Below are 26,679 nucleotides of genomic sequence, written 5' to 3' on the forward strand. Positions count from 1 at the left end.
TCACCCAGCCCCATCCAGAGGGTTATACCCTCCAACTAAAAAATGCAAGCTTCTACAGCTGCTTACCCAGCTTCTAAAGAAGACTCCTCACCCGCGTGGATGAGCAATCTTCTTCACAAGAGCTGCCTTGGTCATGACTTCGGCTGGCTCCGATATCCCCCCTCCCCCCCATGAAAACCTGCTCTCAAACTGAAGGTCACCCTGAGTAGAGGCTTTGCTTCCCCACAACATGACCATCTCTTGAAATCAGATTTTTTATGACTATAATAAAGGACAGTTCACAGTATGTAATTTACCACCAAAAGAAATGTTTTTCATGCCTTCTTTCTCTTGCATTTAAGCCGTTTTCCTCACTTTGGAAGTTAATTTGCATGGTCACCATGCTATGTGCCCCAGATACAAATGAGGCCTCCAGACTTTAAGGCGCCAGGTTGCCAATCGGCTCTCTGAACCTGAAAACCAATGGACAGCTCGCCTCACAAATGCCTGGAGGATGGGGGCGACCCCTTTGCAGGCCCATATAATTGGACCATCTGTCCCAAACTCCCCCAAACTTCGGTGTCCATCTAGGGAGAGTCCCTTGCAGCTATGCTGCAAATTTGGTGACTCTGCCTCCAAACATGCCCCCACAGGAGCTTTGGATAAAAATCCCCATAGACTATAATGGATCCATTTTTTTCCAGGAAACCCAGAAATAAAGCCGAAATACCCACGGACCCATTTTGGGCAGAGCAGCTGCCCCTGTTGCCCATTGATTAAGACCATCCCTGCTCAACACATGTATAAAGTGAAATAGAGTGTACACTGTGCATGGATTGCATGTGCATTTACTATAACTTTAAACAGGGCAACAAAGAGATTCATATGGGAGCATGTGATCTCTCAGGTACTCCTGGCTGAGGCAGTTCTGGGCTTTAAAAGTAAGCACTTTCAGTTGCACTCAGAGACTAACTATCTGAGCACAAGTATAATAGGTTAAGCACAACAATACTGGTTGATAACTGGACCGCTGCATTTGGAGCCAATGCTGTTTCCACATGGGAGCAGGAAAAGGTGTTTTCAGCTGTGGAGCCAGCAGAAAGCAATGTGAAAGTGGGCGAGAATGGAGTCAACGCACCCTGTTTATCACTGCTGTCCCCACCCTTTTCCCTCTGTGCCAACACAACAATCATGCTGGAAACTTCCCAAGCATAGCAACCCCCTTCTTCTATCTCAGCTGAGCCATGGTGTCAGCTACACCACAGCTCAGCTGTGAAAGAATAAAAGGCCGTTAAAGCACTAAAGGGGGAAGGAAATCAGAAGCTTAGCTCTGCCATTTTAAAGGTGGAGCTTAGCTTTGCTCCATCCCCAGACTGACTATAGGTTGAACCCATGAAGCTGCTTTATACTGAGAATCAGACCCTTGGTCCCTCAAAGTCAGTATTGTCTACTCCGATCGGCAGCAGCTCTCCAGGGTCTCAGGTAGAGGTCTTTCACATCACCTACTTGCTTAGTCCCTTTAACTGGAGATTCCAGGGATTGAACCTAGGACCTTCTGCATGACAAGCAGATGCTCTACCACTGAGCCACAGCCCCTTCTTGTAGACACTCCACCTGCAGCAACCCTGTGTTGTTGTTTTTTTGAGGAGCCAGGTTTAAAGAGATTTTTCTTTATGCTGTTCATCAGGGGAAAATACACAAGCCACATGTGTTGTGTCAGGATTGGGCATAATGTCATGTGGATGTTCCTAAAACAATGGGGGCATCACATGTGGAATGATATTTCTGCCCAGATGATATTTCTGAACATCTAAGGAGGGCAGTCCCATGTAAAATGCCTTACAGTAGTCCACACAGCAAGCAACTGAGATGTATATGAGTGACAACAGCAATTAATACATGGGTAGAACAATCCTGAAGTGGGGGTGAAGGGCTTCTGGAGGTGGTGTGACCCCAAATGCCCCTTGCGGTGTGAAAATGGTCATTTATGGCAGGGGCGGGCCACTTCTGCTGGCCCCAGAGAGCGGTGCAGCGGTGCCGTCCTCAAGCGCCTCAGCAGCTGCTGCTGCAGTATTTTTTTGGCAAAAGGGTTTGCACAGCGCCAAAGGAGGTGTTCCCGAGGGTGGGGCTGATTTTAGTCAGCTCCCTAAGCCCTTTATTCTGGGAATGCTCCCTTTTGCAGGTGCAAACTTGCACCTGCAACAAGCATGGCGCAGCCCCATGTAACCCAATGGGGCAGTTACACAGGGTTTGGGGGGAAATACATTGTCCCCTTCTGCGCCAGCCACAGCACAGGTTGTGCCGTATCTGAGCCTGCTGTCAATACTTCCCCCTTAGGATTGTGCTGTGAGTTGGATCTAATGAGACAGTTCACAGAAGCAGTTTTTACCACTCCCTATTTCCCAGAATCTCATGATATCCCAAAAAGCCATTGCTGAGGGTCAGAGAACCTCCAGAACAATATGTCATGAGGAACAGGGGAGGCAGATTTCACAAGCAGAACCAGCTTGCTTTTCAGATGTTGCAGGGCCAGCAGAAAGAAGGAGGTGGCATTCAAAGATCTGTTCGCAGAAGGTTGTCTCTATACATATTATTGATTTATGGTCATAGCATATACCGTCCAACAGATTTCAAACAAATGAGAGCAAATGAAAGAGTAGTTTAAAATTCCTAGTAAAAACATGCAAGAAAAATAAAAGATAATTTCATCACCAGCTGATTTACTCCCATGCCGAACACCTCCCAAGTAAAAAGGTCCTCCAGTATTTCTGAATGAATAGCTTGTAATCAACACATTATTTGACAGACATTATTCTGTCTTCTAAAGCAGACTCTAATCATTAGTCAAGTTATTTCCCCTTCACTGGGCCTTTTTGACATTTTCTTGTTTTCCTTAAGTAGCATACTTGCAATTATTATGTTATCTGAGCATTCACTTTGAATATATTCTGATGAATGATGAGAGCATGCTTATTGGAGTGCTCAGAGGGTGCTTTGTAGATTGGTACTAGAAATGTATACAAATGCATACTTGTAACTAAGTGCAGAGAGGCTTGTGCTAATGCAGCATCCTGTCCTGGGTTGTTTGACAAGTGAGGCAAGATTACCCATTCTGTTTCCTATTGTCACATGTGGTCTGTACTCATGTCAGCTATAGACGTGTCTTGTGTGAATGAGACTTCCCTCACTGGACTCAGTCACACAAAATCACAAAGTATGACAGTGACAATGGCAATTAATACATTGGGTTGGATCCAATGAGATTTCACATGTATGGTTGCCAGTCTCTAGGTGGTCACTGAGACCTCCCAGGATTACAACTTGTCCCCATGTTACAGAGATCAATTCCCCTGGATAAAATGGCTGCTTTGGAAGGGGGCATTATACCCCACTGAGGTCCCTCCTTTCTACTCTCAGTCTCCCTTCTACGGTTTTTCACTCCAAGTGGTAGCAGGAGCTGCTGACTTAGGTTTTAACACCAGGCTAGAGTGGAATATGCCCCCAAACAGGACTAAGACAATCACATTCTATTTTAAGGATCCTCTTGACAAAGTGATAGGGCTCCATCTGGAAAGAAGATAGAGATGGGAGTTTAATAGAATAATCAGATAAGGTTTCTTGAAAGAAACAAGAGGGAAACCATGTAGTCAGAGTAATATACTGTTATCAAACAGAACACACAACAGAGCCCATGATATTTCCCCCCACTTCCAGCTCTCCCACAATTAGGGTTGCCAACCTCCAGGTAGTAGCTGGAGATCTCCTGCTATTACAACTGATCTACAACTGATAGAGATCAGTTCACCTGGAGAAAATGGCCTCTCTGGCAACTGGACTCTATGGCACTGATGTCCCTCCCCTCCCCAAACCCTGCCCTTCTCAGGCTTCGCCCCCAAAACTTCCCACCATTTATTCACACTGTGCAATGTATATTTCAGAGAGAAATGGGAGGAAGGGGGGAAGGTGCAGAGAGTGGTGAATGGGGTTGGAAGAGGGAGACAGGGGCAGGGGGTTACAAGCAGCATAAGGGGAGGGCAGGGCCTGAAGAGCAATAGATGTGTTTGCAGACAAGAGGTAGCAAAATTCATAATAGCTAGAAGCAAGAAGCTCAGAGGCAGAGTAAGGCCACATGGTGTAAAGAAGTAAGATGGAGTGACCCTAAGAGAAGAACAAGCACAGGAGTTAAAGAACTGACTGAGAAAAAGACAGAGAAGAAATGCAGTTTTGAAAAGGAGGAAGCAATAAGTTAGAAATGTAGGAAATGTTTCATTGCAGCTGATGGACAGCAGAAATTGTATTTTGTTAACAGGAAACAGGGTCTGGTATATTGACACTATTGTTTTAAGGACAACTGCCATAGGCTTTCTGGAAAGTAGAGGTTCATGTCTTGTGACCATAACAGGAGGATGAGTTCCTGAGGCCTAGTTGTGGCCTGTTCTGTTAGTTGGCTGTTGTGTTTCAATAAACACAGTTCTTGTGACCACTACTGCCTTCACTACTGGTCCTTGCCCTCCCTAAAAATGTAATGCGGGGGGGGGGGGTGTAGATATGAGACGACTGAGCAGAAATAGTGCTGGCTGGGAACCAAATGTTATATGTTTAGGGTTATACTGATGTTGCTGGTTCCATGAGGAACCAGTAGGGTTGCCAGGTCCCTCTTCACCACCAGCAGGAGGTTTTATTGGCTACATCTGGCAGCTGGATGGGCGGAGTGGGACAGCTGTGGAAAAAAGATCAAGTTTTTGCATGCAAGTTTTTGCATGCAAAAACTGTTTGCGGCTGGACTAACAGAGCAATCCACAGGGTGGGGGGAAACGTCTCTGGAGTTGTTGTGACCCCTGCACCGGCGTTAGTGCCACTTGCGCCATCCCCAGACACGCATTTACTACCCCACCCTTAGGATTGTTCTATAAGACTCTCTCATGAATAAAGCTCAAGTCAGCCAAGCAAAAATGGTAAACGCTAGAGCTATAATAGAGAGAAAAGCCATGGCTTTCGCTCCAGCACATGCTCCTCACCAGGATCAAAGTATCTGTTTATTTATTTTAAATAAAACATAAATGATGACATGAGGGATTGGGATGGAGAAAGGATTTATAAAAATACACATATACAGGTCATTTATGATCCAGTCTACAATGTATGAAAAGGGAACATTTGAGGAGGAGGGAGTATTCCTGGGTGCTTTTCATTTTTATTAGTCATGAGATGTCATAAAGTGTCAGGAGTGGTGTGAGTGTGAGGAGGTTTACAGCTATTTCTCCTCCCCTTTACCTTTCTTCTGCACCTACTTGATACTTCTACTGTCTTCCCCCTTATTTGCTAATCCAATTTATACCCTTGTTCGGCCCACCGGAGTTTCTCCATCCTTGTGAGCCTAGGATGTTAGAAGAGATTTACCTCTTTTAAGTCTAAAAGCCACTACAAGTGACATTGAAAACAATAAGTGAGGTCCTGTCTGAACAATAATATCCTTTCCATGTAATTTTAAGGAGGTGGTACAAGCTCTAAATCTGAGACTGGAGACAGTGAAGGACTGGATGAGGGTAAACAAACGGAAACTGGAAAAACAGATGACTGACATTGCCAGGAATACCTTTTACCAGCTCAGGCTGGTATGACAGCCGCAGCTGTTCCTGGAAAAACAACAACCAGATCTCACATTCACACATGCTTTGGAGACTAATATCCAGGCTAGAGGACTCTAAAATGTTCTACAAGAGGCTTTCCTTGAAGATTGTTCAACTGAACCTTAAAAGACAGGGTTAACACATTTGGTGATGTCATTTTATGAGGGTAAAGGTGAAACTTAAACTTATCACAGGTGGAAGAAATTCTTCTTATTTGTATTCTCACATCCATATGTCTCCAGAACTCTCATACATTTTAAATTCCTTGAGCAGGGAAAGGTGGCATTATGGTTCTATTCTTCCCTTGTATATTTCATCAAAACATTCCTGAGATACATATATTGTACAGATTCATTGTTTTATATTGTGCTCTGGTCACACATTTAAACAACCTTTATATTTATATTTTATATTTATATTTTTGTATATATATTTTTATTCTTTTAGAATGATATGAGTGCCTTAGCTACATCAGGGCTCTTCTTCAAGGATGGCAAAAAACGTATTGATTACATCTTAGTTTATAAAAAGTCAAGTCTACAAATAGAGAAAAGGAGCACTTTTGAAAAGAACCTGCGAGCGGAAGGATTAATGTTAGAAAGAGAGGTATGGTGCATTCCCCCCCACACACACACACACACCTGTAACAATGTCATTTCCTTTGAATACCAACAAAACTACCTACCTTGTGCATGGTGGGACCAGAAAGATACTAATTCGTTTTCTGGAAGGGCTGGTGGTGTCCGTGGCTTTGTTCTTTGTGGGTGCTGGATCCACAGCAGGATTGGGATTAAGAACCTATTTGTCCCCTTCTTTTCCAAAGCAAATAAGTTATGTGTGTTGTCTCCTTAGTTTAGCATCTGGGAAAAGTGCCACAAACATTTTGGAAGTTGCTCCAGAATTTCCTGCTTCCCAAGTTATATTTTTTCACATATCTGTCTGAGGGCCAGCTGTATATTAGTCATGCAAAGAACAAAGTACCATGTGTGAACCAGGACACCTGGATCTTATTCGGGAAGAAGGGGGTTCTATTCCTTAAAGGGGCTACTATTTTATCTCATTTGATATTAATCATTGCTATGATGTTGAGAAAGGGCAAATATGTACTATTGAATTTCAATAACCAATAGGAACCAAATATATCAGTCTATATTTTGTCAGGATTTGGATTGTTAATGTGTACTTATTTTGTTACTTTTCACAGCAAGCTGTTACAAACCATGATATAATGTTTGTTAAAATTCACTGTCCTTGGGATACGTTGTGCAAATATGCTGAAAGGATGAACATCAGGATGCCTTTCAGGTATTGTGAAAAATTCTTCATTTTGACCACTTATCAAATTAGTGTTTTTATGAGTTTTATGGAAACATTGTTTTAATTCCAAAATTATTATTTTGTATAGCTGCTTTTCTATGAAATCTCTTAAAACATGCATTTTTCAGGAAACATGTGGGTCAATGTTACATGCACATTTCTTCCACCCATTAGAGTGTGTTAAACAGGACAAATACAGTTATACAGTCAAATATTGTACTCTATATGGGAATCTGGGCTCTTCACATGAACTTCTGTGCAGCATTTCAAAGATATCATAGTAAATCAGGAGCCATGCCTTTCTATTGTGAGGGGTATATTCTTTAGGGATATATTCAGACTACCATTTGAGCTGAAGACTCACATGGTGAATTGTGACATTTTTTTCTGTGCATGTGTGTGTTGTACATGACTGGTCATTGATTACTGTAAGATATCAAATATGTAGTACAATCTCAGCTCATTTAAAAAAATAATGTCAAGGTTGAACTGGGACATAGTGAGTTGTAGTGTTGTCATATGGCTCTAATCCATAAAAAGTAAAATGCACAGAAGCCACATTTAAATCAACCATTTAAGTCCCATTACTTTCTCTATATGGGGACCATATGTCACTAGCATTTATAGTTCGTTGCTATACAGAAGTACTTGGGTCGAAACTCATTAAAATATAAAGGTTATTAATATTGTACTCTCAACTCATTGAAATATAAACTCAGTATAGAGTTGTATGACATTTGCTTCAAGGAAAGTGATAGTCACTTTTGCAAACCATCAGTAACCCCCTGAAACAGGATGAATATGGGCAGATTGGTCATTATAGCCACTGGGACTTCTCCCAGTAGGTCAATGGCCTGGCCCTCCCTAAGCCACATAAGTGGCAAGAAGAACAATGCCCAGGCAAGCTGCATATGGTGCACAATTGGCTGTGCCAAGCATGGCATGGAGAAGGCAATGCCCGGCTGGCTGGGCAAGGCTGGCGAGCTCTTTCTCCCTACTTTTTTAGGGGCAGATGAGTTGGGTCAGCAGCTGGGGCCTATTTTCAGGGCCATTTTGCTTCCTGACTACCCCTGAGAATGAGACATTTATGTCTTTCTGCATTTTCTAGCAGTTTTGTAGCAATCTTGGGTCAGCAAGAGACAAACTGCTCCAGTTGTTGTTTTCCCTTAGATCTTTGTGATAGTTTTGTAAATAAACACAGTTTTAAGTTAATCATGTGTCTTATTTTCATTGTCTCAGCACAGCAGGGACAAAAAGTAAAGAACAAGAAGTTCCTCTGCAATTTCTACCCAATAGAAATCAGAGCCAAAGATCAGACTTGTTAGTTTAAATATATAACATTCAACCTCCCACATCTTGGACTTTCTTGTTCTCTAGGTTCCTTGGAATAGAATGAACAATCTGGAAGCACCAGATGTAAAGTCATTGTTGAAACTAAATAGGTATACAGTAGATCTGCTCAAGGACTTGTCTCTGGGTCCTCTTCCTATATAGCCTTTTAGAGCTCAGACTTTCTACATCTCTCCTCCATATCTTGCCATGTAAACGAACCCTCCCTATTTCCATGGGTACAGCTAATGAAACACTAAGCAGAAATTGTTTGGAGATTTGTTTTTAAGACTTGCATTTTCTGCAGTCAACATTGGTCATACCAGCAGCTTTAGTATCTAAAGTATCTCTGGTCTTCATTGCAAGACATCATGATTCCACCTTTTTCAGCATCTGTCTACCTGAGAAGTATTGAGATGAATTTACTAAACTTGGTGACCTAAAGAAGTGGAAATTAAAAAAAAAATATGCCTAATTCAGGCCAAATTGAGATACACTGTTCCTCATACTGACATTTGTGTAAATATTGTGCAGGCTATTTCTCTTACAGCTGAACTAGCACTTCCAGTTTACATATTTTTTTTCACAACTTCCCCTTCTGATAAGATGGTCCTGAGCCACCAGATGAACACAGAATAAACCATACAGTAGTCTTATTGTTTAAAATCATCATGTTCAAAGCCCTCTTTAGGCCCATGCTTCTGAAATATTTCAATAACCGAAACGGCTGTCTTTCCCTCATTTGATCCAAATTAATCCCTGAGGAACAAAACAGAATAGTTACCTCTGCAGACTCAAGCACATTGGCTGCAATCCAGAGTCCATTTACTCCAGAGTAAATGTATTAGACACAGTGTGACTCTTTCAACATGAACTGGGTTATGGATTATACTAGGCTGAATTAAAAGGAAGCCATCACTTTAAGGAGAAGAAAACAAATCACTTTCAGGGGGTGATTACAATGGTCATTAGCAAGCAGCATCCTCATCATATCCACTTCACAAGGGGTAAATGTAATAAAAGATCTAGAAAAGTCACAATAGATGTGTTCAATAGCAATAATTCTTCTTAGCAGACTTTCCTACTTTGTTTTGTGAAAAACATGAACTACTTGTTGCATACCGAGGAATACAAAATATAATGTTGAGCTTGGTTGACCGACCCTGAAGCTTTTGTGCTTTAGCAATAGAGATATCTCTGGAAAGTCAGTGTTGTGTAATTGTTAGAATATCAGACTAGGATACCCACCATGCTCACAGTCATGATGTTTACTACATGAGCTTGGGACAGTAACTCTTTTTCAGCCTAATCTACCTAACCGAGTTGTTCTGAAGATAAAACGAGCAAACCATATACATCTACTAAAGGACAAAGAGGTGAATAAAATTGTAATAATACATATCATTTTGAGGTCAGAATTATGGAAATGTCTACATGTAAATTATTTTAAGGCCACTTTTTGCTAACAAAATTCAGCATTATAGTGTATCCAGTTATTTTAGTCAGATTATTCCGCAGGAACTTGTATAAGTGTCTACAGGATTGAATCATGTGATTGAGTTTGTCTTCTGATTCTTAGATATTTTCTTTCTGGTGTATCTTTGAGGGTTGACTTTTTTAAAGGATGGAATGCTTTTTCTGATTTTAGGAAGACACTTACAGAAGTGTTTGTTTTACAAATCAAGTCAACCATTACATATTACCACTGCTTCAGATGGCGACCTTGTGGGCCCCAGGCTTGTCAGCAGGGAAGGAAACTGAGGCCACCTATTGGCACGTAAAGCGTCTTCCTCTGCAAATGTTAAAAAGTTTCAAAAGTAACTATTCCTTTGTAAATTTCAAAATAAGAAATCGAAATGACCTTCTGCAGACTTACAATGTTCTTTGCCTTCCAAAAGTCACAGAATATTGAAGCAGTTGAAGGAAATTCGATTGCCCAAGCTCAATGTATCATTCAAGTTATGACAGATCCCAACAGTCAGTGTTGTCGGGGATTTCACTGTCTTATTAGGATGCTGAGTGAGCAGGGCTAAGTGAGCAGGAATTCTGGGCTAAGTGAGCAGGAATCTATTTATTTGGCCCTGTATTTTAGTAGTATCCCAATATTGTGTTGCAAGCAGGGGGAGATTCCCATTTATTTAGCCATACTTATGTATGTATAATTTCAGGCATAGGTGCTGTAGGGCCTTCTCTGCTCTTTCCTTCTTTGGAAATCTCTGCAACTCAGCATACTGTTCCTATTCTTTTTATAGCACAGAGAGCGATGCTTTGAACTAAGGCTCTTCTCCTCCACCTTCTTCTTGCTTTTGCTACAGCCATCCTCTCTTGTGATAGCTGCTTCTGACTTCTTTGTCCCATTCCTTTTCACCCTACTGTCTCTCACTTTCATCTTTGTGCCCTAGAAGAGCAACAAAAGTCCCCTGGCCACAACTGAGAAACCATTAGAAACCTGGGTCATGGTTCATTTGATACCCACAATATAGTGTATTGGAGGAGACTTTATGCACAAAATGATAGCTGGGAGAGGTGAAGAGTTCTCTGAGGATCAGAGGTCAGAGGCAACAAAAGTCAGCAAGCATAATTTGTTCTTCATCAGTGTGAGGCAGTCAGGCTGCTGCCAAAGGTCTTACACAAACAGTGACTGATCAGCACCATGTGTTACTAGCTGCCATTACACATGTCCTTATCTCCAGTGGAAACACATGGCTAGGTTGAGCCAATTTGATTATAAAGACTAAGCCTGGGAATCCTGTCTCTGCTGCTTCTTGCTCCCTGGAGGAAGAGTGGGAATCAGGATACAAATGGAACAAATTTGAGACACAGCAGCTGTTCTTTGTCAAAAAGAAATGTCCTGCATTGACATACTTGCTGTTAAAGCTTCTTCCTGTAGGGGAAAACAGGGTTGCGTGATTGTGCTGCTATTCTGAGGTTCCAGACAGCTCTCAGGATGCCAAGTGTGGGTTGACATCATTGTCTGTGGCATTTGGCTACGCTAGGTCCCAGCAAAAATGAAACAGATAAGCTGCCTCATTCTTTCAGCGCTGAAATTCATAGTAATGATGCTCAGAGCTCCACCCGAGCTTTATACTATGCCCTACCCATTATAGCTAGGGTTGCCAACCTCCAGGTGGTGGCTGGGGATCTCCTGCTATTACAACTGCTCTCCAGCCGATAGAGATCAGTTCACCTGGAGAAAATGGCCACTTTGGCAATTGGACTCTATGGCATTGAAGTTCCTCCCCTTTCCAAACCCAGCCCTCCTCAGGCTCCGCCCCCAAAATTTCCAGGTATTTCCCAACCCAGAGCTGACAACCTTAATTATAACTCTTCCCACCTGTTCTTTCAGCCACTTTCTCCCACTCAAGCTAGACTAATGTCAGCCTCGCTCCCTGGAATGCCCTTTTGGCACCAGCATGAGCCCCTGTGCTGGTGGTGCACTGCCACTGTGGCTGAGCTGGCACCGGGGCATGGGGGCCAGCATAAATGGCTTGGCGCCATCATAAGTGCCAATTTCAATGGCACAAGTGGCATTTACGCTGGTGCCGGGGTCATGCTGCTTCCTAAGCTCATTTGACACCCCCCCCTCCAGGATTGCACTGTCAGTCTTATTTAGAAATATGCTACCGCTCCGGAGACCTGCTCATAAAGTAGCAACACAACAATAATATCCTAAAAACAAACAAAGTACCACTATTAAAACAAGCTGTATCAGTGTTTGCCTTGATGGAACACTTGATGTCATCAGCCTATATTTTTTTATTTATTTGAAGTGGGATCCATCCAAATAATAATTTTTAAAAACCTGTTTTTAAACTTCACAAGAATTCATCTATGCTTCCAGCTGAGTAATAATGTTCCAATGCTGAAATTCCTTATAACAAATGAACTATATGTTGGATTGTTGGTATAATGCAGGACTCCAATAGCCTAATGAGAAAATGAAGCTATTTTAATGGCATATCTTTGTGTACTCTATTTCAAAAGTAGCTATATATGTTCTCCATGAACATTTCAAAGAAAATTGTATGACATTTTATTTTTATTCAGACCTTACTGTGTTCATTGAAGGGAAACAAAAACAAAAGAATATAAAAGCAATCAATTCTTGCTCTTGCATGGAGCTATCTGCGGACAGTATAGAATGGAAAGGAGAGAAGAGAGCTTTCAGCAACCTCTAACTTTTTAGTCTATGTTAAATGTTTAAAGTAGGCTCATTCCTATCCATGCTGTTAATATTTAATATTGTTCCATACAAGTATTTCAAAGGTAATGATTTTTCAAATGTCTCCTTGCCTTTAAAATTGTGTTTCTCACATTCATTTTGTAAAGGTGTATGTTGCAAAATAGCTAAAGGCCCGTTTCTTGTATATGTTTCCTTCTCTTCTATCGTTCGTGTATGAAATTGTTCTTAGATAATTTTTACTATTCTTTCAGGAAAAAATGTTATTACACTGACTGGAGGAGCAAAACCATGGGCAGGTTGGTGGGTGATGCATAGCTTTTAATTTTGCCAGATAGTCACCCTGCTTTAAAAAAAAATCCATCCTCGCAGTTGTAAATTTATCACCAAAGGCCTAAAGCCATTTAGTTCCATTCAATTAATGGATGCAGTAGAGCTTCGATGCTTGTTTGTTTTTATTTTGTATCAATGTTTCTGAGCTACAGCCCTATTAAAGTATTTGGATTTGGGTTAATTCTAGATGTAGCGGCATAACTTATATCCTCCCGACAGGATATAAGTCCAAGTTAGAATGGACGTGAGAGGTTTTATCCACAAAATGCTTAGAAAAATGGTTTGACAGCAGGCTACAGAGCAGTCCACCTCCTCCCATTAACTTAAGAGCAGCTTCAAGAGGGATATACTTTAGAATGGGAGAACTCCATAGATGGAAAGGGTCAGACACCCAGCACCAGTCTTTTTAGTCCAATTTTGAGTCACCCATGGCAGCTCTTAAGTAAAAATTAAACATCAGGAAATCCAATTAAGGATGTCCTGTGTCATGGAGATTGGTCCTTAGTCTCAAGCTTACTTAACTATCAGGCAAATATTATATGTGGCTCAAGATAATATCATTTTGTAGGGGGATCTCTTATCCTAGTTTGGCTTATCCTGTGTCTTTGATTGTTCATTCATTCATTCAAACTCAGCTAGGTGTTTTATTGCTGGGAATTGTCAAAGTTCAACTGCATACCAGTAGGTAAATTCTCGTATTGTTAGATTAAAAATTGTTGCAGTTTAAAGCCAGTAGTTCCCATTATCTCAATACTTCATTCGAAACTGTAATTGCAGCCATAGCAGCAAGCTAAATATTTTGAAATAAAATGCACAATATTTACAGATATTGTCCAAGTTTTTCTTTCTGAATTTTATTCTAGCTTGTATGTGTTGACTTCTTTGGAGTTTGGAATATCCAAATTTAGGTACAGTTTAATTATTGTCATTATTAATGCCTTATTTAGGGTACATTTACTTCTTATGATTTTTATGAACATATATTTCAACACAAATTTTCAACTAAAATATATGATTCACGTTTATTTTAGCTGAAAAACAATGTAGAAATATATTTCAGAAATATTTTTGCATATGTGGATATTAAATAAAAATGGGCATATACCTGATGGCATAAATTTACAACTGCTTATCTCCTCTCCCCAGTCATGCACGTGCTTGCTTTGTATCAGATATATTTAAAAAATACATGATATGCTTTGGGAAATTATGTAATGTTAACAGGTCTTTTCCAAAATCAAGACCTAAAGTACCCAGCCGAGGCCAATCTAGATATGATGGAGATAACTATTTACATTTCCAGCCATTCACATGGAAAGCAGAGGAGTAAGATCTAGTTCTCCAAGAAAGCAAAGAAAGTTAAACTATGGCTTATTCTCCACCTTATCTTGATGTGCCCTTTGCTTAACGGGTTTTTCTTCCATCCAGGTATTGGAACTGGGCTGGCAGAAAAAATGTTTCACACAATAGAGCATAATGAGTTGGGCAATGGTGAAGACTGGGTTTAGTTTCACTTTCCTGTGTGTTTTGTTTTCTGGGAAAACAAAACAACAACAACAAAAACCCTTCTCATATGAATGGCTGGCCATGCGAATAAATACAAGTGGATGCCCTATCATGTCTGATTTGGCTCTCAGTTGACTTTGGTAAGTCAACAATGATATCTTATCTGGATGATGTCTCAGCTTGTTTATTTGCTATAAGACCCATAATTGTATTGATAATGAAATCTTCATTTGTAAACTTACTAGTGGCTTTTCTTTGCCAACACAGCAAATCCATTATTCTCCAGTTCAAAAATATGTTCTTGGTGTTAAGCAGTATTCCCTAATAATAATCACAGATACGGAACTCTTCTTGACCTTTTCTGGTTCCAGAACCATAATCACCAGGAGGAAGGGATGGTCGCCTCATGGATGTTCCAGGCCTCTTCCCAGAATGTTCAGCTTTAAGCCCTTAGCTGTTTCGTTAGTAGAGGCAGGGCGAAAGCATGAAGGCAGGTTCTACTAAATTCCTCAAAAGAAGTAAAGAGGCTAATTGGAAGGCATGAGCTGGGCACTATTTCTTATTTTTGTTAATAAAAATTAAATTTCATTTGACTCATGTTTGTTGCAATTATCAACTTAAAATGCATCAGGAATAGGGGTGTGCACCATTTCTTTTTTGGTATTTTTCAGATTCAGGTTTAATAGACCCGATATTTTTTTGGAAAAGAGCCAAATCCCCATACCAATATGGAATTTTTTTGGGCTTTTTTTGGAAATCCAAAATAAATAAATAAATGGGTCTATTAAACCCTATGGGAAATCTTTGCAGGGCTTGGGGGGGATATTTTTTTTTTAGGTAGAACCACCATATTTGCAGTGTAGCTGCAGCTGACTCTCATTACAAGAATCCCCCAAGTTTGGTGAAGATTGGGTCAGGGGGTCCAATTTTATAAACCCCCAAAGAGGATACCCCCATTCATCTTCAATTGGAAAATATGGAGGAAAATTTGGAGGGCCATAAAATTGCACCCCCTGTATCAATCTTCACCAAACTTGGGGATTCAAGCAATTTTAGACCAGAGAATCGAGCTGGTACAAATTTTCCCAACATTCTTGCAATGTTAGGATTTTTTTCCTGCACATTGCACTCTTTGGGGAGTCTTTGCATGGCTCTGGAAGGGCTGTTTTTTTTTTTTCCTTCTCTTTTTTGAGGTAGAGGCACCAAATTTTCAGCATGGCTGCAGACGCCTCTTTACAAGAGCCTCTGAGTGTGGTTAAGTTTGGGTCATGGAGTCCAGTTTACCAGGCACCCAGTTTTCCTCCATTTGGGTGCCCATAAAATTGGACCCTGACCCAATCTTCAACAAACACAGGGGTTCTTGTAAGGAGAGGCACCTGCAGCTGCCCTGAAAATTTGGTGCAACTACCTTGAAAAACAGCTCCCCTCAGAGCCCCAGAAAGATTCACTGTAGGGTAACATGGAGCTGTTCCCTTTAGAAGTTAAAGGGAATGGCTCTTATGTTAGTTAATGGGAAAACTTTGTGGAGCTCTGCGGGGGCTATTTTTAACATAGATGCACCAAATTTGCACTGCAGCTGCTGGTGTCTTGCCTTACAAGAACCCCCGAGTTTGGTGAAGATTGGGTCAGGGGTAAGGAACGTCACCTGCAACTAAGCTGCAAATATGGTGGCTCTACCTCAAAAAACCACACACACATACACCCAGAACCATGCAAAGATGATGGATCTGAAAAAACCCACACACACCCCCCCAAAAATGCAGGAAAAATCTGATTTTTTCAGCTTTGTTTTTTCGGCTTTATTAAAATTGTGCCTCTTTTTCCAGCCAAAAAAAATAATAATAAAAAGGCTGAAAAAAAGCCAAAACAGCTTTTTTCAACTTTTTGGGTTTGGCATATCCAAATGCACACCTATAATCAGGAAAGTTGCATTTAAGCTGTTGTAATGGAATTTCAGAGAGACTATGGGCAAAAACGCATGGTCGCTTTAGTCTCCATTATTCCGTTTCAGCCAGGATTCAGCCAGGATCGAACGCATGCATTTCACCGAACTTGCGTTCGATCCTGGCTGAATCCTGGCTGAAACAGGGAATAAAGGAGGCTAAAGCGACCATGCATTTTCACCCTATATCTCCCTGCAGTCCTGGTTCTGGAGAGGCCAGCCTTCCTTTTTTCGGGGGGGGGGGGAGAAAAAGTGCAAGAGCAGACTGGCAGTGAAGAACATGCCAAGAAGGAGGAACAGGCCGGTGGAATCTGGAAAGGGGTAACTAAGGACTAGAGCGGAGAAGTTCGGGGATTCCTGCAACAGGACTGAAGCTCTGGGTAGAGATTTTTTTGTTGACCAGTGTCAGGCGAGCCCTGGGAAGAAGGGCCTAGAACCAGAGAACTCATGTTAGTTGACTGGCAAGCACTGAAAGGACTTGCCAGGGACTTACAGTTCCTAGTTACTATCCACCCCTTTTGGATTTGTTTCTGCATTAAAGTTCCTGTTTTGTGCAGTTAAGTGTTAGTGCAGTTGCTGGAACCCACCAGGGTTGGGAAGAGGTTGCCAGCCCTGAAGTGCCTTCAGCAGTTGCTTCAAGTCTGAGTTGTACAGGCAAACTATTGACTTGCATAATTATTGCACTGTGGCTTTCAATGCTTGGGGTTTTTTGCAGACTTTTTGTATCTCTAGATCACTAGTTGAGATCAGTTTCAGAAACAATTTTCTGGATATGTTCAAAGTGTGGCTTCATCAGGAAAAAAGTAACAACAACAACATGAACATTTATAATAGCTCCATTATTCCATCATGTAGCAGAAATTTGCCTGGTGTCAACCATGTCTTTTAGGTGTAGGGCTGCCAACCTCCGAGTGGTAGCTGGACATCTCCGGCTATTACAACTGATTTCCTGGTGACAGAGATCAGTTCACCTGGAGAAAATAGCTACATTGGAAGGTGGACTCTATGGCATTATACCCTATTGAAGTCCCTCCCCTCCCCAAACCCCACTCACCTCATTCTCTACCCCCAAAATCTCCAGGTATTTCCCAACCTGGAGCTGGCAACCCTATTTAGGTGTCTGGTAAAGACATTTTTCTTCATTCCAAATAATATGTTACTGTTGCTGGTTTATTGGTATTCTTATGTCATTCAGTTTACCAACTTTACACATGCATACTCCACAGTGATATCATTATTGTTGTGGCACTGCTGATTTTGAATTAGAATATTGCTGCTTTTATTTATTATTTTACCTGCCTTCTCTCTCTCATTGCTACTTACTCCTTGTAATTATATTACTATTGTTGTATTATTTGTATGTTGTTGTTTGTGCATTTTAGTTTTATTGGTTTAAGTAAGCCACCAGCGAGAATATGGAATATAAATATGTTAACAGAAAGATAAATAAATAGATAGATCTATTCTACATGGACAAAAGGGAAGCTGCCTTGAGCTGCCTAAGGAAGAAAGACCAATTATAAATGTTTTAACCAAACAAACAAATACATAAATATAATTCACAGTGGGTAGCCGTGTTAGTCTGTTTGCAGTCGTCAAAAAGGGCAAGAGTCCAGTAGCACCTTAAAGACTAACAAAAATATTTTCTGGTAGGGTATGAGCTTTCGTGAGCCACAGCTCACTTCTTCAGATACAGCTAGAATGTGAATCCATCGGTCTTTAATAGAGGAACAGTATGTAAATGTGAATAGCAGGCTTGATGGGATTAGGTGTGATATGCAGAAGAGTCTGTGATGTCCAGGGGAGAGATGGGTGTGGAGAAATCAGCATTGGTAATGGGCCATGAATGCAAGGTCTTTATTCAGCCCAGGTAAATGCATTGACTTTAGTTTGAATATCAACTGTAATTCAGCAGTTTCTCTTTCCAATCTCCCTTTAAAATTCCTTTGTAAGAGAACTGCTACTCTTAAATCTGCAACAGAAGGTCCTGGAAGGTTGAAATGTTCACCCACTGTTTTTTGAATATTGTGGTTTCTGATGTCAGACTTATGTCCATTTAATCTTTGTCTAAGAGACTGACCTGTTTGTCCAATGTAGATTGTGGAAGGGCATTGCTGGCATGTGATGGCATAAATCACATTAGAAGATGAGCAGGAATATGAACCTGAGATAGTATGGCTGACATTGGTGGGTCCAGAGATGGTGTTCCTAGAATCTATATGAGGGCAAAGTTGGCACCTTGGTTTGTTGCAGGCCTTGGTGCCAGAGTCCATGTTCTTGTTAAGTAGTGTATCATCATGGGTGAGAAGTTGTTTTAGGTTAGCTGGCTGTCTGTAAGCAAGAAAGGGACACCCCCCCCCCAGTGCTTCAGCGAGGGAAGTGTCACAATCCAGGATTGCCGACACATCGGCAAACATATCTACATGCGTCCAGCCACCACCCCAACCATATCAGACAATCCATTGTCTATAGCCAGGCCCTACGCTATAGTCGCATCTGCTCCAATCCTTCAGACAGAGATACACACTTGAGAGACCTACAGCAAACATTTTTGCAACTACAATATCCTGCAGATATGGTGCGAAAGATGATTGAGAAGGCCAGAATGATACCCAGGCACAACTTACTACAAGATAAGCCCAGAGAGAATGACAACAGAACACTTCTGGTTGTCACTTATAGCTCCCAACTAAAACCAGTCCAACGTATTATTAAGGACCTACAACCAATGCTGGATTGTGACACTTCCCTCGCTGAAGCACTGGGGGGGGGGTGTCCCTTTCTTGCTTACAGACAGCCAGCTAACCTAAAACAACTTCTCACCCATGATGATACACTACTTAACAAGAACATGGACTCTGGCACCAAGGCCTGCAACAAACCAAGGTGCCAACTTTGCCCTCATATAGATTCTAGGAACACCATCTCTGGACCCACCAATGTCAGCCATACTATCTCAGGTTCATATTCCTGCTCATCTTCTAATGTGATTTATGACATCACATGCCAGCAATGCCCTTCCACAATCTACATTGGACAAACAGGTCAGTCTCTTAGACAAAGATTAAATGGACATAAGTCTGACATCAGAAACCACAATATTCAAAAAACAGTGGGTGAACATTTCAACCTTCCAGGACATTCTGTTGCAGATTTAAGAGTAGCAGTTCTCTTACAAAGGAATTTTAAAGGGAGATTGGAAAGAGAAACTGCTGAATTACAGTTGATATTCAAACTAAAGTCAATGCATTTACCTGGGCTGAATAAAGACCTTGCATTCATGGGGGGCCCATTACCAATGCTGATTTCTCCACACCCATCTCTCCCCTGGACATCACAGACTCTTCTGCATATCACACCTAATCCCATCAAGCCTGCTATTCACATTTACATACTGTTCCTCTACTTAAAGACTGATGGATTCACATTCTAGCTGTATCTGAAGAAGTGAGCTGTGGCTCACGAAAGCTCATACCCTACCAGAAAATATTTTTGTTAGTCTTTAAGGTGCTACTGGACTCTTGCCCTTTTTGACAAGTACATAAATAGTACATCACTGTCTTTCTCATTTCCTTGGGTTTGCATAACTATGAGCTGTGTTCACTTGACCATAGGGTTACCAACCTCCAGGTGGTGGCTAGAGATCTCCTGCTATTTCAGCTGATCTCCAGATGACAGAGATCAGATCACCTGGATAAAATGGCCGCTTTGGCCATTGGACTCTATGGCATTCAAGTCCCTCCCCTCCCAAACCCTGCTTTCCTCAGGCTCTGCCCCAGAAACCTCCCACAGGTGGCAAAGAGGAACCTGGCAACCCTACCTGGAGAAAATGGCCACTTTGGAAGGCAGTTATACCCAATTGAAGCCCCTCCCCTCCCGAAATCCTGCTCTCCTCAAGTTCCACCCCCAAAATCTCCAGACATTTCCCAACCTGGAGCTGGCAACCCTACTTGACCATGAGGGATTTCCTCAAGCAATAATTATTTTTGTCCACCTCGCTTCACTTATTATTTCATTTAGTTTTTTAAAAAACATGCCACCTCTCCATGAAACCTGCCCAAGGTGGGTAACAAAATTTATTTATTTATTATTAAATGTATACCCTCCCCTCCTCTGCACTGCCAGGCTCAGCGCGGCTTCCAATAGGTAGAGCGATATACATAAAACTCACAACTATAGCAATGTTAAAACATGTAGTAAAAGCTTAAAACTGCATAAATAAATTATATAAAAACTTTTTAAAATTATTAATTAAAAGCCAGAATTTAAAAGCATAGCAAGGGAATGAAAATATATATAACAGAGCAGGTTAATGTAATCGTTTTAAGACCAAAAGCATATTACAAAAAGGTGTTAAAAGACCAAAAGCATATTATAAAAAGGTGTTAATTAAACACCAGGGCGAACAATAACATTTTGGCCTGGTGCCTAAAAGAAAGCAACATGGGCGCCATGCTAGCCTCAAGGGGAAGAGTGTATCATATGTGAAGTGCCAGTACTAAAAAAGCCCTCTTTGGTTGCCACCCTCCTCAGTTTTGAATGTAGGGTGATGGAGAGCAGGTCTTGTGAAGCAGATCTTTACTGGCAGCCTGGGCAATTTGGGAAGAGGCAGTCCTCCAAATACCCTGGCCCCAAGCCATTTAAGCTTTAAAGGTAAGAACCAGCTCTTTGTGGCCATAAACAAATGGGCAACCAGCATAGATCTTTCAGCAACAGAGTGATACAATCACGGTAACAAACTCCCAACAATAGCCTAGCTGCCATATCTGGACCAGCAGAAGTTTTTGGACTGTTTTCAAAAGCAGCCCCACATAATGCTCATTACAGTAATCTAACCTGGATATAATCAGAGCATTGATCACTGTGGCCAGATGATGTCTATTTATTTATTTCACTGAATGCTACAATGGGGCGTTCAAAGTGGTTCCAGTCCATAGATATACAATAAAAGCATATTAAACACCTTGTGCCTCAAGTAGGGCTGTCGATTCGGTTCGGCCTGAACTGAAAATCAACCGAATTTTCCTCGATTCGGCGCTTTTCTGTTCGGACGAATCCGAACTCCAAAATGGGAGAAATCCAGGAGGCCGAACTCTTCATGTTCGGTGAGTTCGGCGAGTAAATTCAGCGAATTCAGTGGTTCAGCGGAGATGCATGCGCAGGAGCTGATCCGCCCGTTGGCAATCTGCTTTCTCCCGCGGCCAATGGTAGCCCAGCAGATTCTTCTCATGGCCAATCAGAGCATTGATTTGAAGTTTTGAACTGGCCAAGAGAAAGTTTAAAACGCCCGCCCATCCCTCCCTCCCCCACTGTCTTCCATTTTCGTGGCGAGAGATCCAGCCAGCAGAATTGGTGCGGTTGAGAGATCCACCCGAGTTCATCAGTTGGAACTGGTTTGAGGGTGTTTTGTGGTGTTTGTGTTGTGCGGGTGGTTGCTTTGCTTGGGGTTCCACGGTCCGGCCTAGCCTCCCCCCCCCCAGGTTGGCTTGAGAAGGGCGAGCGGTCTCCGTGCGGAGGTGCGAGGAGGACCCTCTCGCCGCCGGGGCTCCCGCGTTCCCATCCCACCCCCCACCCCCCGGTGCTTGGGTGCCACTTGAGTTCATCCAGCGCTTTTGGCTTTTGGTTGTCTTGTGGTCTTTGAGTTGTGCGGGTGGTTGCTTTGCTTGGGGTTCCATGGTCCTGGCTAGCCCTCCCCCCCAGGTTGGCTTGAGAAGGGCGAAGGGGGCCTAGTCCCTGTTACTGCCTTTGCCACCCTTGCCTGGCGGTCCTTTCAATAAGGGTCACAAGAAGCAATGATGAAAGTTTTGAACGTCCAGCTCTAACCCCCCCCCCCGCAGCCGCGGGAGGCCAAGAGTGATTGTTTAAAATTTAAATGGCAATATTCGGCTGAATATTTTGCCGAACTTTAATTTCTCGCCGAATTTAACGGATCCGAATCGGGGGAGTTCGGACTTCGGCGTGTACCGAATCCAGACGGGCCGAATGTGGCCGAATCCGAACTATACCGAATTTTTTTATTTTCAACAGCCCTAGCCTCAAGTATGCAGAAAACTGGTATTATTAGGGTTGCCAGGTGGGTGGTTTCGGCCATCAATTGCCCACCAATCCACCCACCTGCTCTGGAGCAGCAGCTGCGCACACACAATGACATCACAAATTCAAATTCAAAAACCTTTATTGGCATAACAAATTGTACAAGGTATTCCAGAATTTGGCAAATGATAAAACATCAATATCGCAATCTGTAGCAATAGATATGAATAAAATGAGGTATGCCGGAGTACAGTGGATATAAGGTATATATAGAAAACTAGTTTCTACAAGTAACCGGAATAGCAGCTATTATATTTTTTGTTTGATTTTTATCATTAGAGCTTGCTTCAAAAACATGGCTACTATTTCTGTAGTTTCTGGATCATACCCGTTCAGTAAAAGTCTGATCAGAGAGTGGGGGGGAGAGTTCCTATCCAAAATTGATGGCATTAAAAATTTAGTACGTAGGTCCGCTAGCATTTCGCATTCCAATAAAATATGATAAATGGAGTCTATCTGGTTTAAGCCACAGCTACAAATTCTCTTTTCCAAAGGGGTACCATTAAATCTCCCGAATAGAACTGCCGATGGAAAGGCGTTTAGTCTAGCTAGCATAAAGGCCCTGCGGAGGGAAGGATCACTTAGAAAGTAGAAGTAATCCTGGAGGAGTCCAAAATTGGCAGAAAGACCCAATTTGGATGAAGAACAAGATAAAGGAGTTGCAGGCAAGATTGTTTGTCTTTCATGGTCGAGTAGTCTTTGCTTAATAACTCGGAAGATGGTTTGGCTGTCCAGCATCAATAAGTTGTCTATATCTAATCCCAAGGTTTTCAGTTTGTGTGGGATAAGCGTGAACCACTCTGTATCTGCAGCTTCTTTTAATAAAAAGGGAGTAAGACGATTTTCATTTGGAGAAAAATGAATCTTAATCCAATATTTAAAAGTTGAGAGCCAAGCTTTGGTCTCTAAAGTCATCATTCCAGTTTCACTAAGGATAGATTGGAATGGGACGCAACTAGGAAGTCCTAGTATTTGGCGGAGGAAGGAAGTCTGTACAGCTTCCAAATTTTTATTCAGTGCTTCTATCCAGACAGGTATTCCATACAGTAGTTGCGCCAAAATCTTAACTGTAAAAACATGAATAGCTGCAGGTACATATTGGTTCCCTTTTAAGTAAAAAAATCGTTTAATCTGTGATGCTGAATATTTAGCTAAGTTGATGACATTATTTCTGTGATTTGTCCAAGTTAAATTATAGTTAAAAGTGAGACCCAAATATTTAAAAGTCTTGACCTGCTCTATTGGTACATTGTCGATGGACCATTTTGAAAGATGCCAGCTTTTGGTAAAAACTAGAATTTTGGTTTTGGCATAATTAATTTGCAATTTGTTATGTTTGCAATAATCAGTGAACAGTTGTAGGTGTCTTAATAAGCCGACCCTTGTAAAAGATAAAATAGCGGCGTCATCGGCGTAAAGTAACAGTGGAATTTTCAGGTTTCCAATCTTAGGGGAATGACCATCAATTGAGTTAAAAATCTTTGGAAGATCAGCTAAAAAAAGATTAAAAAGATGTGGGGCTAAAACGCAACCTTGTTTTTTGGGTGTTAAGTGGCCTTCATCTGAGAATTTGACCTGGCAAAAGGTACCTGTGTGGAGTTGTTTAATGAGATATAAGAGGCGGGGGTCTATGTTCAGGGACCCTAATTTGTTCCAGAGAAGGTTCCGATCAATTGAATCAAAAGCTCCTTTTAAATCTATAAAGGCAACATATAACTTTTTTGTGCCCGATTTCATATATTTTTTTGCTAGACAAGATAAAAGGAGACAGTGGTCCACTGTGGAACATCCTTTTATAAATCCAATTTGTTCAGGGCCAATGATTTTATTATCCTGTGTCCATTTAACTAGTCGTTGTTCTAGATATTTAGCATAGATTTTAGATATAATGTTCAAGAGGCTGATTGGGCGATAATTTTCAGGACAGTCTAATCCTCCTTTTTTATAGATTGGTATTATTATTGCACTTAGCCAATCTTCAGGAATAGAGCCAGAATTGTTGATGGTAGTAAATAGCTTTGCTAGTGGATCTGCCCACCAGTCTGCATTTTTTTTAAAGAGTTCTGGAGGCAGCGCGTCCAAACCTGGAGACTTCCCAGATTTTAATTTCAAAATTATATCTTTTAAATCCTCTGATCTCACTGGTTCCCATGAAGGGTAAAGAGAGTCAGTAAGGGCAGCTGGGATTATATTGGTTTGTGTAGGGCAATCATTATCCGCATAGATGGAAGCAAAGTAATCCATCCAGGTTTGGGGGGAAATAGTTGACGCTGGTGGGTTTTGATTTTTATTGATGTTACTGGAAAGCATCCTCCAAAATAGTTTGCTGTTATTTGTGGACAATGACATCACTTCTGGGTTTAACCCCGGAAGAGCTGCAGCTGCTTTAGCACTCAACCCCCTTGGGGTAAACCAGGAAGCGACGTCATTGTATGTGTGCAGCTGCACACGCACACTGCCATCCCAGCCCAGCTCCCTAAAACCTCCTGCTGATTGAGAGGGGGGACCTGGCAACCCTAGGTATTATAAAGCTAAATAAAATAAACAGCCACTGAGAAAACAGTAAAACTAACCCCCCCCACACACACACACACACATACACAGACATACGCACCAAAGGCTCTGGAAAATAGGACAAACCTAGCCTGGCATCTAATGGATATCAAGGTAGCCCTAGGCTGTCATTGGGGGAGCGGCCCATAATGAACTTACAGCTACAAAAAACTTTCTGGTTAAGATGAGCCATCACACAAAATCTTGCTTTAGTTAAGCTAACATGCTTAGTGTGATGGTCTGAATGTGGGCTGCTCCACTAACTATGGTTATTTAGAGTCCATCAAGCCAGGATCTAGAGCTAGCCAAAACATAATATATTCATTTCATAAGAATAGTGACTCAACTGAAAAGCATGGTGTTTGAAATGATAAGAGGTAAAATAGTATAAAAATATCTGTGGCATTTGTTACGAATACGAAGCCTTAATTGGTATTAGTTATACAACATCTATAAGCGGCATTTGTTATGTAAGTGTCTTATTGAACTATACCAGTTTGTCACGGGAAGCTGCATGTGTAGCCTAAGCAGTCTTAGGACTCTGGCCATGATTGACCCAAATCACTCCAATAGGCTTGCTTGTTGAGATGTAAGTTTTGGTAAGAAGCCATCCTGCAATTCTTTCCCTGCCACAGCTGTCAATGGAAATTCCATGCACATATTAAAGTACTTATCTCACTGCAAGGAACTGTTTACAGTGGGCAGAAATGAATTTGTAAATGGCAATAACTGAGTGCCCCCTCTTGTGTTACATTTTAAAGTCCCATATTTGAAACTCTGTGTCAGGAGTCAGGAGTCGTGCGGTCCAGGCAGGCTTTTGACATGAGTTAGGCCCATTTCTGTTCAAGAGCATCTTTTGGTTTTGTTTCCCTGAGCTGTTCAAACTATCCCCGCTCCCTGCCTCCCCACAATGCTCTGACCTTGAGTTACAAGCAGGCAACTTCAGTATTATGGCTTGCTCACTCCCTGCTTCCCACCAGGAACTGTTATCTCCCAATTCCCAGGCCTGGTTGATCTTGCACCTGGGATTGCTTTGTGCTTAAAGTTATGCTTTGTAGGCTGGATTATCATTAGCAGCTTTGAATCTGTGGATTGCTTATGCTGTACCTGCGGCTCCTGAATAAACGTTTACCTGCTTTAGACCTGCCTGTCTGAGCGAGTGACTTTTTGGGATTGCCGAGGTTGGCTGGAGAACCTCACACTCTGTTCAGATGTAATATGAGAATGATAATTCAGTTCTGCAAGAAGATCAAAGAAACAACTTTTGAATAATGAGTCTGGAACACTTTTGGCAGGTCAAAGTCTTTTCTCTAAGATAGTTGTGAATATTGGTATTCTTGTAACTATTGCATATATTTTCTGACAGAGATTTTATTTTCAGTAATTATACATGACTTCAAAATACAATATGAAAAATGGCTAAAAAGTGACTGGTTTACCTTTTCTATTTCCAAAAAATAGGTTTGTACCTGTGTGTCCATTATAAGCAGGGCAGTGCACATTTTCCTTCCTGGTATTTTTCAGGTTTGGGTTTAATAAACCCAGAAATGTTAGAGAAAGCTGGAAAGCCAAATACAAGCAATTTGACTTTTCCAAAATATATAAAAATATTTGGGTTTATTAAACCTGAAAACTACCCAGTGCAGAGGTAAACACTAGACTCTGCACACGGAGGTCAGAGTTGGCAAGCAATGTAGATCTGACTCAGATTGCTCCGATGAGCGATCTGAATGCAGATCCCCAGCACTTTGACTCTCTGAACCTTCAGAGACTGCAACGCTGGGGGATCTGTCTCAGATCACTCCCCCTACCACCTC

At 41.6% G+C, this 26,679-nt stretch overlaps 1 protein-coding gene and 1 non-coding gene across 2 annotated transcripts in view; one reads left to right on the forward strand and one right to left on the reverse strand.

Annotated features, from left to right (window-relative positions):
• The window catches only part of ANO3 (anoctamin 3), a 195,094-nt gene that overhangs the window by 97,691 nt on the left and 70,724 nt on the right, over nucleotides 1-26,679 (forward strand). The window contains exons 5-7 of the mRNA XM_056851112.1: nucleotides 6,057-6,215; nucleotides 6,814-6,914; nucleotides 12,690-12,734. Coding sequence (XP_056707090.1) covers nucleotides 6,057-6,215; nucleotides 6,814-6,914; nucleotides 12,690-12,734 — 305 coding nt within the window. The remainder of the gene's footprint in view (nucleotides 1-6,056; nucleotides 6,216-6,813; nucleotides 6,915-12,689; nucleotides 12,735-26,679) is intronic.
• Nucleotides 1,504-1,575, reverse strand: TRNAD-GUC (transfer RNA aspartic acid (anticodon GUC)). The gene has a single exon. It is a non-coding gene; the product is annotated as a tRNA-Asp (tRNA).

Source organism: Euleptes europaea, chromosome 6 (assembly GCF_029931775.1).
Source record: "Euleptes europaea isolate rEulEur1 chromosome 6, rEulEur1.hap1, whole genome shotgun sequence".
Classification (NCBI taxonomy): domain Eukaryota; kingdom Metazoa; phylum Chordata; class Lepidosauria; order Squamata; family Sphaerodactylidae; genus Euleptes; species Euleptes europaea.